Source organism: Anas platyrhynchos, chromosome 6, assembly GCF_047663525.1.
Source record: "Anas platyrhynchos isolate ZD024472 breed Pekin duck chromosome 6, IASCAAS_PekinDuck_T2T, whole genome shotgun sequence".
In the NCBI taxonomy this organism is placed as follows: Eukaryota; Metazoa; Chordata; class Aves; order Anseriformes; family Anatidae; genus Anas; species Anas platyrhynchos.
This window is the reverse complement of record NC_092592.1, coordinates 33665696-33680722: the sequence shown is the minus strand read 5'-3', so window position 1 is coordinate 33680722 and position 15027 is coordinate 33665696. Positions and strand designations below refer to the sequence as shown.

Here is a 15027-nt window from a genome sequence, read left to right as displayed (position 1 = left end):
AACATTTACAGACACATATAAACACTTCTGCTTGAAAACAATCAGAATATGTATTTTGATACTTTCAATTTGCATCTATGCATAACATAATACACCAATTTAACAATTTCTATTCACAGCATGCCAATATCACTGAAACACCTACATTTAGCTAGTCAGCCAAAAATCCAGCTAATTGTTCCAATTGAGCATAAAATTTGTTGGCAATTTTCTTCAACACAAATCATATATTTCTATCCTAGTAGTTTCTATAGTCATTTGATTATGCAGTACATGTGCAAAATAAATTTTGTGAAGTGGAAAGATGCATTTTTTTTTTTTTTTTAAATGAACAAAATCAGGTTTTCTGAACTGGATTCACAGGTCCTAGAGCACATAGGCTGCTAAGTAGACATTTTACTTTCTTGCTAGCATGAAATATTAGGAGACTAACTTGGAAGTATACAAATCTCCTATGCATCATTTTTAAGGCATACTCACAATGTCTGTTCACCCTTTTGGGTACATTGATTCAATAGAAATAAGTAATCAAACGAGAATTCAGGAACTAAAAATGTGTTTTCTGTGAGTTTAGAGACCGCATGCATTCCAGAACCAATCTAGATTTTCCTTTTAAAAAATCATTTAATGTAAGGAGTCTGTCAAGACATCAACAAGTTTTGAGGTGTTGGTGTATATTCTAACAATTAACATAAGATAATTGTGGTCAGTATTAAAAAATGACTCCGCTTATTCCAGACAGCATTTCTCAGACTATTAGAGTTCACATATGCCAAAGGAGGGAACTATTTCTTATAAATCTTAAAATTTTGTTAACTTGACTCCAGGCAAGGAATTGGACATCCATACACTTAATACTGAACAGAGATAGTAGGCAAAACACAAAGAAAAAATATCATAGCAGTGACCATTATGTGCATGCAACTAGATGAGGTGTTTGTTCTGAATCACAGGCACAGAACGTTCACACATTGCTAGACATAAATTTAAGCAGAAGCTACCAAAGTTGTATGCAAATATAAAGATACTTGATCAGACAGAGCTACAATGTTATATATGACCACTGAATTACACAATAAATAGTGTGAAAAGTAAAATTTTTATTTCATGATAAACATCATTCTACGAGGGAGGAATTATTGCAGGGACAAAACAATTCTGTTTTCAAGTTAGTGCTTTCCTCAAATGAAAGAGCAACAGAATGTGATTTTTGCATTTGATATAGCATACCTTATACATGCTATCACAGAAGGATACCCAAGGAGAATCAATGCTTTGCAAAGGAGAAAAGAAAGATTTGAAAGTAGATTTAAAATAAAGTGACTCTATAGTTTAGGAGGGAAAAAAGAAAAAAAAAAAAAGAGATAAACAGGACTGAAGCAATGGGCATAGCAGAATGCAGTGAGTGATCAAGGTCAAAATGAAGCATAAGGTAATGGAGCTCTTGAGACACTGTACAGCAAATTTAGCCTAATCCTTGAGTAATACAGACAAAAATGGGAAATGTGATTCAATACAGATTCTTTTATTTCAGTGTCAGATGTATCATCTGACTACATTTCTCTGAGATCTTGTAGTTTAGGATGTATGGATCTTGAAAGGCTATAAAAATGGTAATGCAGTGGTTAAGATAAAAAATAATTATATCCTGAATATAAACTTCAAGGAGAAAAGTAAAGCTATTCCAGAATGAATTGGAGATTACATTAGGCAAACCGACAGTCATAGAGAGACTGGGGGTCAGAGATGACTTAACAGGTTCTGATCTTCCAAGAAAGCTGAGGTTGTGATTCAATGAAGATAAGAACAACAGTGAAAAGAAGGGTCAGAAGCATTCAGTTACAGAAAACTAATAGTGCAATGAACGTAATTAAGGTGTTCAAACAACAGAAACGGAAAATTTTCAGAGTATGCAGAAGGAAGAGCTAGGTGGCAATCCAAATCATAGTATAGGCTGAGCTGAAAGGAGAGAAGTTAATGTGGCTATTTAGGTACGTAGTTCCTGAGAAATGTTTGTCCAACTTGTTCTAAAAAACTTTCAAAAAAAAATAAAATAATAATCCATCACCTCCCCAGGCAATTGCTTCCAGTGATTCAGTTTTATTATGAGCAGTTTTTCCTGATATCAATCCTAAGACTTCTCTACTACAATTTAAGTCCATTACACCTTTGCTGCCTACAGTGCACACAAAGAAAAGATTATTGCCCTCCTGATTGCTACTAACCTTTTGCATATTTGAAAGTTATTATTTTGACTCCTTTCAATAGTCTACTCCAATTTTCTTGACTTTTCTTTGTAGTCATATTTTTTAAGTCTCTGATTGCTCACATTGTTCGCAACCAGATTCTCTCTCCTCTGGTCCTCTTTGAGTTACTGTGCTACAAACTGGACATGATACTTAGGTCTTTCCAACGCCAAGCAGAGCTTGGCTTACAGACATACCATGAAAATGAGAAATGGAAAAAGAAAATTAAAGAGAATGAGAACTCTAAAAACATGCATATCCAAAGCCTTCTACATTACAAAAGAAACAATACACCCTTAGTTTCTGAATGGCATTAATAAGAAGTAACAGGGTAGATGTCTCTAAACTGTTTCTGCTCCACTGAGTCCACCTATGGTTTTCCCAGGCCCTAGAAACATTCAGAACAATCTGCAATTTGTTCTACATGATTGCAGCTTAACTATTTCATGAGCTGCATCTATACCTGACACTGAACTTTCCTAAGATCTAATCATAAAGATAGAAAAAGACAGATAGATTAGCCAGCAAAACCATCTTTCCCCATCCAGGAGAATGTCTACTCTTCCCACAAGACAGAGTGTGTTAATGTCTAGTTATCCCATCATAACAACAAAGAATAAGCAGATCTGGTCATATTTTAAACAAAAATAATAATATTTTATATAATTAATCTGTTCTTTAAAGTTTCTGGAGTTCAGTTCCCTAATCAATTTGCATAAGACACACTTACAACTTTGTAAAGTATATAGCATGACTTTTTAAGTAAGCAAATGTGCAAGTATAGTTGATAGCACCTCTTGCCAAATACATATTGCATTTATGGTCAGTGAAAACAAGATGACCACTATAGGGAAAATTCTTCATTGTCTTCAATAAATTATTACTCTCTTACAATATGAGTTAATTTATCCTCTTTTACTGAGACTAAAATTAGGAACTGAGAATATTAGGGGGCAATCTGATGACCTTTAACACAGAATTAGGAAGAGTCTGTTCCTTGATTTTAAGCATTATGTCATCAAAATAATGCAAGTGTAATGCTGAGAAAGCATACAACTAGTTTCATTTTGTACAAAATAGTGAAGAATGCTTAGGTTGCAGTTTCAGAAATTACTCATTGAATTATTCAAATTAAACAAGAAAATGAATAGAACTTAACTGGACTTATTTAAAAAGCAAGCTAAAAAGTCCTGAGACTATATTGGCAAGGGAAAACAGCAACACAGCTTATTAGTATAAACTTCAGCTACCTAAACCCCCCACACCTCTAGTACAGGATTTTAATGTGTTTTAATAAGTCACTCTGATTTCCAATAGCCATTCTTGGCATAAGGATAGCTACTGGTGTTGGTGCATAAATTCCATTTCTGTTACTCAAATAAATGAGAAATAATTGATTATTGTTGCTTTATACTTCTCAGCAGTGCCTGAAATTCAAGACATATTTAATGTACCATAAATATTTCTTGCTACTTACTAAAGAACCAAGAACAGATTTTATTTGAATTTCAAAATTCTTTAGATCATCTTACCTTGTCAGAAGTAGGGAACAATCTAACTTCTGTGACAATTCTACAAGGAATGCAGTAACTCGATGGAAAAATAATTGTAACGATTACTGCATGCTTTTCTGCAGAAATAATTATTAAAGAATATCAATTTGAAAAAAAAAATCCCATTCAGACTGCATAGATATCAAATGTATGATAAGCATAAGAGCAAATCTGCATTTGGTTCTTACGCAGACAATAATACATCTGTCTGTACACCAGCAGATGTGGCACAGTAGATGCTGCTGTTCAGAGACTTAGCATGACCTTACATTAGAATTTACAACTGTGCCCACCTTATCTTACAGGCATAAAAAAAAAAAAAAAAAAAAAAAAAAAAAAAGAATGTGTCTCTATTTCAAAAAAAATGCACGGGCTATGAAAGAGCTGAAAAGCACACAGAAGTTAGGCAAAACAGGACAGGAAAAAAAAATATATTTTCTCTTAACATGGAAATGTTAAAGTGAAATGACCATCAGCAGAACGGTGGAAGTGAATTTTCAAAAGTGAGTTGTATTTTGGGAAAAAAATATTGCCTTATAGGAGGCATAGTCTATGAAGAATGAATCAAAAACTAGCCATGTCTAGAGAAAAATAAACGAAATAAATAAATAAATAAAACATTTTAATACTGACGGCACTGCATGGCAAGTTGTATCATGTCTATTGATCTACAATGCTGTTTAAATTTTTATGAATCTAGTACTGAAAAAAATATGGTGGTCTCACAAAATACCACAAAAATTATCAAACTCCGAACAGGGAGCTTTTGATGCTTTCTTTCTCTGCTTCCGAAAGAGCCTTCACTACATGAAACTGCAACCAGTGAGACTGCAGGAATTTCTTCTTTTCTTTAACCTGCCCCTGGATACCAGCTATTCCCCTTGCCTGTTCTCCTCTTGGGACCTGGAGCCTCACTGCTCACCAGACTTCCCTACCTCTCCTCTGCTGGCATCATAATGGAAGCAAATTATGATGCAGATTGGGGTTGGCATAGGTTGTGTTTTTTTTTCTCCAGAATAGGACACAAGATTAGTATCATAAATATCAAGCTACAATGGGATTTTGAAGCAATGTATTGCTTCAAACATTTAGAATTAGGATAGTACTATGCTGTCAATATTATTAGCAGGATGGGGGCTGATGCGTAGGGACAGCTGACCAATAGAGACAGAGCGCAAGGGAAAAACAAAGTTTGATTTTTCCTTTGTTAAGTTTAAGCTGGCAATAACATATTTAAGAGCTGATATATAGCCAACATGCCAGAATGGATGACAAGATGAGACTTGGTAATGTCATGTTGTGAAATCAGTTGCACAGAAAGAAAGCCTGAAGAGGTAAAGATGGATGATTAATATGATTTAAATTGGGAAGAGCAAAGGCTATTGCCAGTGCCTGAAAACTTATTCAGACAGCAGGAAACTGGAGGAATATGATGCATATGATTTTTTATTTTCTTTTTTATGATACTGTCATTTTGTTGGCAAAACATTAAGAAAAACAGACTGGCTGGTTAAGACACCAAAGTAGAAAGACAGCTCAAAATAACAAAAATAACAAAATTTTGCACTCTCCTGTAGTTCTCAAGATTTTAATTTGTTGTAAATTGTGGATAATGTAAAATAGACCCAAATATTATCAGTTGTATTATAAGTATCTAAAGTAGGCAATCACTGTAAATACAGTATCCATATTCTTACTTTTTAAAATACAGATTTCAAACACTGGACAAAAAGTACCTCACTACTGCAAACTAAAATTTTATAGTAAAATAATTCTTCCAGGTATTTAAAAATAAATACAAATAATAAAACAAAAGCTAATCAAAATTACTGTGTAGATGAGCATTGACATGCATGAGACCATCCATATAAATTTAGAACACCAGCTGTACAAAACCACCACCACATAAGTCAGATGACATTAATGAACAGCAGTCTTACTATGCAGTTGGGAGATGCAGTAATGTATGCAACAATTCGATGACATTGCACTGTGTTCAAAGGGCACATGGATCAATACAATGTGATTGGAAACACAGTGTCAATAAAAAGTATATCAATAACATCTAAAGTATGTAGCACACAACATCAATGAAGTTATGAGGTTAGGGGTCACAATGCCCCACCATCCAAACTAGTATGTCAGTGAAGATCTCCAAAATGCTGGTGGAATGTTTAAAAGGGAGTTAGTGCATCTTGCTCATTTTTTTTTTACCAAAAGAACTTTAATTTTAAATGATCACAATGGGCATCAGATATCACAGTATTATTAGAATAATTTTATCATTCTAATTTAATTAAAAAAAAGGTTATAGCTATTTCACTTTATCCTTTATTTAAGCATTGTATCCTAGAATCACGTGATCCAAAGAAGATCTTCAGTCCAAAAACGGGCTAAGACTGAACAGAATTGCAATTAAAACTTCTAGTGTCCTTCTTTTGCAAATTCAGAAAAGACCTGGAACAAAAAGTCAATATAGCACTTTCTTACAGAATATACATAAAAGGACAATCAATATCCGGAATCACATTCGTTTAATCCAAAATGTTTTGTTTTGATATAGAACAGTATATTTTAATTCTGAGGAAACTTTGAATGGTCTCCATTCTGTGTATAACTATATATTAATTAGTAAAAGAAAAAAAAAAAACATACACACACACAAACCCTATGGTTACTGAATACTAAGCAATTACTAGAAAATGCTTAGTCTAGGAAGAAAAGGCTAATAAAAACTGTAAAATATAATTAAAATATTCTAGCATCTACCTCTTTAGTGCTAAATAAAAGACACTAGAGAAGAAAATGTGGCAATTAACTTGTGATGTTTACTTCTAAAGTTTAATTAAATAATCAGTATGTACAGAATTAGAGTTTGGACGCCTCAGCTCCCACTCATTGCCTCCCTCTGAAAAGACAACAGAGAAAATGTTCTCAGATGTCAGCATAGAAGCAATGAAAACACATTCCAAAAAGTTAACTTTTAACTACAGCGTACTTTGTCCTCAGTATGGAAGGCTGGAGAGGTCTTCTATTCCATGATAAAAGGAGACAGAAATATGGTGAAGGGGTGTGTGTGTGTCCAAGTAATTTGGTCTGAAAATAACAAGGCATCTCCAAAAAGATACGGCATTTTTATGCACCATCTATTCCAAGTATTTAAATTATGTCAGCAAGAACAATTGTGATTGCTTCTTATACAGTAGCAGGACAGAGAGCCTCAATTTGATAAGTACTCAAGAGCTGATTCTTTTTCTTCCTGCTAGGAATCTGTTTTTCACATTGCTCACTTCTCCACAAACCTTAGAGATTTGATACTGTATTTAATCTTCCATTGAAAGAGGCTATTGAGAAAAGTAAGAGAAGCTTTGAATTTAAGAGGAATTGGCAGCAGTGAAAAGAAAAGTATAATCTTGAAAGATTTCAAAGCTATCACACCTCATTCTCAGGTCCCATCATAAATAAGATAAAGTAATAACTGTAAACACAATATGATAAATAAAAGTAAAGGAATAGAGGATTACAATCTACCAAAAGCCCAACCTAGATTAGGTATACATTATTATCCACATATTGTAATTCTCGTTCTATTTTTGGGTGAAACTTCCAGAATTCATTTCATGCATTATTACACTATTCCAGTATTACATTGCCTTGCATATTATTATTTCTTTTTCAATGGTCTGCAATTACAATAAAAGAATGCAGTAATGTAGCCATTATCTACAAACGAAAATATGCAGTATACTCTGTATTCTTTAAACCTGTACATATAAAACAACATGGAAATGCTACTCACAGTTGCTTTATTTATTTCTTTAATTGTTTGCTGTAATATCTGCTAATTAAGATAGATGTTAACTAGGGGGCACTTTGTACTCAAAGGACTGAGCATGAGGTTTGCTTTCTCTCGTGTCTTGCATTCCTTCAGCTCATATCCATCAGGAAAGGAGTGCCAGGTGAGCTGTCACTCCAGCCGAGGCTAATAGATTCTCCAGTGGCTTTTGTTACAGCTCATGTCATGCTATTAAAACTATGCACCTTGAAAATGGCATAACATATGTAGCTGAGACTTGTCAGCTCCAGGTAATCAGACTGCTTGGTTTCAGAAGCAGATGCAGATGAGACTAGCAATATAAATATGCAAATCACAATGGTCCCTTGTCAGCACCACTGTTCCTACCTCTAATGGCCCTCGTAGAAAGTCTGTTTGCTCAGCTCCTACTTCCAGTGCTACATCGACAGAAGCAAAGGGGCGGCTGGCCATCTGCTGTCGCTCCCGCATAAGTTGCTGATGGGGAAAAAATGATGTTTTAACAAAACATTAAAAAGTGCACCAGATATTAGGCTGCCCTACTATACCTCCCATTACAACATCAGAATGCAAATAGCATGCAAATAGTCATATTTTTAATATTAAAGGGAGAAATTTATACTAAAAGATCATCATCTATATTTACTTGAGAAGTGAGCCTGGAGAGCTTATGTTGTCTACAAACAGTCTTTCAGCTTGAACTCTGATGAAGTCTCCAAATGAACACTCCCCTAACTGGCTATTCATTCAAAATAACTTTGCTAATTGTGCTAGTTGGAAACAGATATGGGAAATGTTTGGTAAAAATAGCTGAAGTCTAATTCCACCGATAAAGCATGCAACAGAACACCTGCCAAGAACAAGCCCACTTGGCCTTCAAATTTTCATACTTCACTACTAAGCCAGATGGAGTTAATAGTGTCAGGACTCATAATTTTATGGAGCATCTTTCCTGCAGTTACTTAAATATGAAGAATAATGTGTCAGTACTGGGAAGCCTGCATCAGTATATTTGAATATGATCAGTTATGCTCACAGAGCTTGTACAATCCCTTCCAATCATACCACTGTGCACAGAAGTCCCAAGCAAAACCACAAAGCTAACTCATATTTCTTCTTCAATCTGTAATTATAATGCTTATTAAACCATGATGAATAAAAATGATGACCAGCACTAGATATTACAGATCTTACTTCACTGGTTCAGTGCAACTAATAAAAGCATTATTAAATATTTAAAGTGAATGAGTTGTGCAATTAAAGTCGTGTGCTCCTTCAACTGAACAGGATGTCACAGCATCTTGAAAAGACAAAACACTTACAAAAATGTTTTATTAGAAAAGATCTAAGTTTCATTTTCTTCGTGGTTTTCTCCCTATTACTTCTCTGGAAAGCATAAAACATTAGAAACTGGCATTTGAATGTAAATGACACTTGCACTGTGACGTACTGTTCATAAAAGCCTTTGATATAATAAAAGGAATACAAACAAATACTTGTTGGCAGCTTACTAATAAACACTCTTGATTTAAGGCCTGTTACAAAGCAACAACCTTGCTTTGTAATACCTCGTGCATTTTTTCCTTTACTTGTGTTTTAAGACTGTCTTCAGAAATCTAAAGTAGCACTTGTACCATTAAAAACAAAACTGTACAGTATTCTCTTAACTCATACCTAGTACATTCCCAAGGCCTGTTTTTATTTTTTTTCAAAAAACATGCACTGTATTTGTCAGTACCCCCACAAATGGGCCCTCAGTATATTGTATCAAGGGGATAATTGATGTCTGCGATCTGCCTGTGAGGTTTATAGTCAATAAATAAAATAGTCACTAAATAATTAAAAGCTTAATTTGAATATACAGATAGTTAAAAAATAGGTTTTTAAGCCTTCCTTTAAAAATGAAACTGGTGGCTTCTGATTTACATGAGTACTCATTTGCATCAATACAATATTCATAGATTTACAGCCAGAAATAACTGCTATGGCTCTCGAGTCTTACCAACAACTTGATAAACACCACAAAAATTTAAAGTATAAAAATACTGAGTCCCTACATGCTAAAATTACTATATCTAACTCTTTTTCTTCCTAAAACAACAAAAATTAAAGAAAACAATGTTATTAGAGTAGTCCTGCCATATGGAACTCATTACAGTATTTTAATTGCATTGAGCTATTGGCAAATGGTTACATTTTAATAGGAAACCAAACATTGTTTTAAACAAATAGAATTGCTTGGGGAAAGTAGTTAAATGAGCAGAATAACCTATGCTCCAAGTGCACAAATGATTATTTAAAAGATTTAGTCAATACAGATTACCAAGGAATGAGTATTTGATACTCTCTCAGTTTTTTAAGGCTAGAAGTTTTCTTCACCTCTGCTTCTAGCCATGCATTCAGTAAAACTTCTTCATTCACAAGGCAGTTGCTGTAATTTTGATACTCTGTCATTTACGAATAGTACTACAAAGATTAGTACTATGAAGACTCTTAATTAGCTCTGTAAACAAGAATGAACATTTTAAAAGCTTCAGCTACCCATGAAGTGCTGCTGAGCTGGCAGCTGAGCATTTCACATCAAAAAAAAATGTTCTATTAAAAATACTACTTCTTTCTGTTCAGCATTTTAAAGCTCCCTACAAGGTGCAGAAGAGGAAAAATAAGTGGGAATGAGGAGAAAAGCAATAAGATATTATGATGCTTAAAATCAGTTTTGTAGATAGAGAAGGTCTCTAACTCCCACCATTTACAACTGTTCATGCATCAAGACTATGTAAAAGGCAAAATTCCAGTTATAGAAAATGTTGTGAGCTAGGTTATTGCCTCACAGGTGGCATTCAGGTGTGACACCCTGTGCTCCAGCCACACACTGGTTGCACATAGTTCATTCAGGTATGCAGAAAACCCCATAATTCACCCAATAGGTCAGGAAACAGGGAAACTCTCCAAGAATTTATCCAAACACGGGTATTATAAGAAGAGAGAAGAGATTCTTCCTGACCTTCTTCACAACAGTCAAAGAAATGAAAAAACACATAGATTGCATCACAGATCAGGTAGAATAAATAAATATAGGAGAGCAGAAGTGGAACTATACTGGCTTTACCGTATACATATATGTATAAAACAATCAAACAAACAAACAAAAAAAAACTACATTTTAAATTCATACCAAAAAATAAAAATCTCAACATACTTCTTCAGGAATACAGGGATATTTCACTTGGAGATAAAAAATAGGTTGGGATTACTACAATATTTAAATATTGAATCACAAATTTAATTTATAATATTCAGAATGAAGCATATGCCTAAACATTCACTTAAAACTATGGGAACTTCAGAACCTAAATATCTCAGCACAGAACTGAGAAAGTCAATGGCCTCTGTCTGGCTGACCAGACAACTAATTTCAAGCTTACTATAATTTAAAATCTCTTTAAGCCCAAGAATATTGATGATATTTGTTTTATAGGTGTCTCTGTGTTTGTTTTTTTTTTCCAATAATTTCAAAGTACTATTTTTTAAATTAATTTATATTTATGTATAGTGTTTTTCTGAAGTATAAAATTGTATTTGTCATCAATGAAGAACAATAAAATGTTAGTATAGTATAGATTATTTCACCCATTTCTCACTCAAAACCTATATAGTTCAAGAACAGTTCTTATGAAAGAACCATTTTTGGCATAATTATTTCCTTGTCATGGAAACATACATTTCACCAGACTTTCCATGGATGTGTAGACATATTTATCACTAGTTTATTTTATTTTTTAGTTCTGCTTTGCTAGTCAAATAAGAACAGAACAGAACGACCAGTTTCCCTATTTAGAAGTAAATATCAGGGAAATATCTGGGTATTACAATTAGATTTTACCGCTGATCATAAAAAAAAAAAGAAAAAAAAAAAATCTCATGGGGGACACTTCTCTGATAAATGCAGTTTGGAGGGAATTAAAAAGTTCCATAGGATCTTATACAATAAGAAAATGTATCTGTTGAAAAGTCCTTATTACATAGAAACGTTTCTTTTTTCATTTTTTTTTGTTTGTTTGTTTTCTTTTGTTTGATAACATTCAGACTTGCATTCAAAACATTTTGATGCCAATAATGAATTCATGTATAATAAAACACAATGCAAAGCACATATTGCAATGATTTAACATTATCAGAATACATTTCAGTAATCCCAGGCTTACATTTTTCAAGGCTTTTGTATTTTAGGTAGTGTTAACGTTTTGCTTCTCTTTCCTATTTAGAAGATTGCTTCCTTTCTCTCTCTCTTTCTTTCTAGGAATAGGATACTGTTCTTTTGACAAGCACTGCTTTTTTCTATGCTCCTCTAAAAACCCTAATTGAAAAAGAATGAGATGTGAGGAACTAGGACAGGTGTACTTTTCCTTTGTTGGACAGTAACAGACATCTTGAGAGACTGATAGGTTAGGATAGACATAAAGGATGAGACCACTTTAGTTCCATAACAGGATGAATAGAAAAGTCTTTTCAAAGATCCTTCTGATGTGGATTGGCACCTTAGTTTAATCTATTAGTTAGCAAGGTATATGTTAAAGAGTGAACTGTAAAGCATGCACAGACCAGTGTGTATGTCAAAGTTCATGGGACAGCTTGACAGCTAGGGTGGTCAAGCACTTCTGAAATGTTAAGGAGACTTCTGACAGACAGACCAAGAAATTCTTCCTTTTGTCTGTTTGGAGGCAGGCAGTCCCAGTACCTTACTTCAGAAATAAGGAAGGATACAGCAGTTGAAAGGGTGAAAATTATTTTAGCAACAACACAATTCTGCCTAGGTTTCCTTCGTTCACATCTCAGATTTTATTTATTCCTTCCTCTCCCCCCTCCCCCCCAACAAGATTACTACCAACATTATATAAGTTCGTGACTGACTCTTCCCCAAGATGAGTATTCAAAACCTTGAAGAACAGTGATTCTACACGCTCTCTTGGCAACTTTTTAGGTACACAGTTTTTCCAAATGCCAAATCTGAAATTCCCATTCTGCTTATTCATCACCCATCTCTGACTTGTCTGCAGTTACAGCTTGGTCTCCTTCTCTCCTGTTTCTGTGCTGTCAAATGCTGATGTGAATAACACCAAAAGGCTAAAACAAAAGCATTAACAATGCCCTGTGTTAGATGGCATTTCAAGAAAAAGTGTTTGGAATGAGAAAAAAATGTCAAAATATCAATGACAGATGCATTGACTAATTTATGACTACATTGCGTTTGACAAACTTCAGGGGTAAAAACAAATATATATGTAATTATATATAAGTGGACAGTCCTGCAAAAATTGACATTTTCTCTAAGCCATATAATTTAGTCATTCATACATATTCTTGATTTTTTTTTTTTATTGCCATATCTAATCAATAGAAGTAACTTAAGTGGGTTTGAGTGGGTACAGATCTGTCTGGACCACACATATATTAGTTAGAAATCGAATTTATTTCCCTTTGAAAATCCTAAATTCTCATTTTCAAACTGAACTGTACATAATTCATTGTAGCTCTGATTATTTGCTTTAATTTGCACAAAGATTGTCTTCTCTGTACCTTTTCTCATTGTAACTATCAGTGTTACAAATCTCTTCAAATTAAATGAGTTATTTACATAGCTGGAAAGGAGAGGAATTTCTCGTTTATGTGTTGAATAACCTACTTGGTTAATTTCCAAATCATCCAATTTCACTGGAATGGTGTGTCACAGTCATTAAACTATGTTGTCACTTTTGAAGTGAACTAAGCTCACTACTCCATTATTGCAGGAGATACGGTGACGTTAAGAAGCTGGACAAAAGCCACCATAGGGAAGCAAGCAGCAGGAATTTTCACACTTGTGACAATCTTACAATCCAATTCACTCACTCTCTCCATCATGAACTTCCTAAATAACACAGGTAACTTGCCTTCCCTGTGCCTTATTTCCCAGTCTGTTAAGTGGAAAGTGCTCTGACATGGGAGCATTCAGGTAGGCAATGAGACAACGATCCTAAGATATCAGAGGCTATTCCATGCCACTTTCTTCTAAAATTGCCTGAAGAAAAAGTGCTTTCAGGTGTGTGCAAAGTCTGTCATGGGAAAAAAAAAAAATGAGAGGAGTTATACTTTTTGTCCTAGCTTTGCACTGAATGAAATGAAGGGTTATTTAAACTAGACATAGTCCAGCAAACAACAGCTAAGACATACTTAAAATACAGTGTACACATCCCAAAAAATAACAGTTCCAAAAGGTCAAGTTTTTATGTATCCCTTTTGGAAACCAAATACCAGTCGTCTGTAATTTCCCTTGAACAAATCAAAAATGAGAAAAAAAGATGAGCCCTGAAAAGGTCATTTTGTTGCTAGATCCAAGGAACAGACATTTTATGTATTGCACATTAGTAAGCAAAGAGCAAAATGTGAATCTGATGTGACTTCAGGTTTAGGAATAGAGTAGAATAGTTCTGGAATAGAATTCCCATCTCTAAATGACTGAATATAAAAAGCTGGGTATTACAGTGGAAATGACACACTGGTTTATGCTTATTTGCAGACAATTTATGACAGAAAGCTCATGTTACAATGAAGTTCTGATCAATCCTTCAGATATTTTCCCTAAGGATTAATTTTGCATAGGAAGATTTTTTCTGGTGTGAAGAATCAATAATAAGCTCTAAATTCAATTCTATACCACAATTCACTACTTTCAAATTTAAGAAGTGCTATACAAGATCTAATCCTATTATCTCATTTAGATCACTAGGAATACATGTTGTGCATTTCCATAGCTCTGTAACAATAATCATTCTAAATGTTCCTCAAGACTTAAGTCTTTTTGTAGGCCTTGCTAACCCCAGAACTGCACTCTTTTTCTTAATCAAGTGGGTTTAGAAAATCCTTTCAGCAAACTGTTATTTTGCTGTTAGCTAGAAGATCCATTTTCAATTAACAGAAAGTTTCTAAAAATACATATTCTGCAAACTAATTCTGTGTACAAAGAAAAAAGAGAAACAGAGCCACTAATTATATATGTTAAAATGTTTCCACATAAGACATTCCACTGTATTTGCCCAAGGACAGTTATTTATAAATGAATATATTAAAATATGTGTTAAAATTAATTATTTCAGAATATGAAAGTGAGATTTGAGTATCATATTATGCAAACTACTCTTTGGAACTCTTTCATTTACAATGTGTCACATAAATAAATGTTTTTGAAAATGTATTCTAAAGAATTATTAACTGTGATAGTGTAGTACTTATGTATAAAGTGCCATGTTTATAAGTAGAATAGACGCAGAATTAAACTACCCTACATTTAAAAAAAAAAAAAATCAGTGCATCCCATCCACATTATTAAACTACTACTTTCAAAATGAAGTATCATGAATGGTATCAAATGGCATCA

The 15027-nt window shown here is 33.8% G+C and overlaps 1 protein-coding gene across 17 annotated transcripts in view; it reads right to left on the bottom strand.

Moving 5' to 3' along the window:
• The window catches only part of ATRNL1 (attractin like 1), a 493325-nt gene that overhangs the window by 121799 nt on the left and 356499 nt on the right, over positions 1-15027 (bottom strand). For 11 of the 17 annotated variants that reach the window (XM_072039818.1, XM_072039817.1, XM_038181289.2 and 8 more), the window contains one exon: positions 7983-8090. The exons of 4 other annotated variants lie outside the window; for them this stretch is intronic. In XM_072039818.1, the coding sequence (XP_071895919.1) occupies positions 7983-8090 (108 nt within the window). Of the gene's footprint in view, positions 1-5234; positions 6257-7982; positions 8091-15027 lie in introns of those variants that run through there. 2 more of the 17 variants (XM_038181293.2, XM_038181295.2) reach the window with 1 other exon arrangement.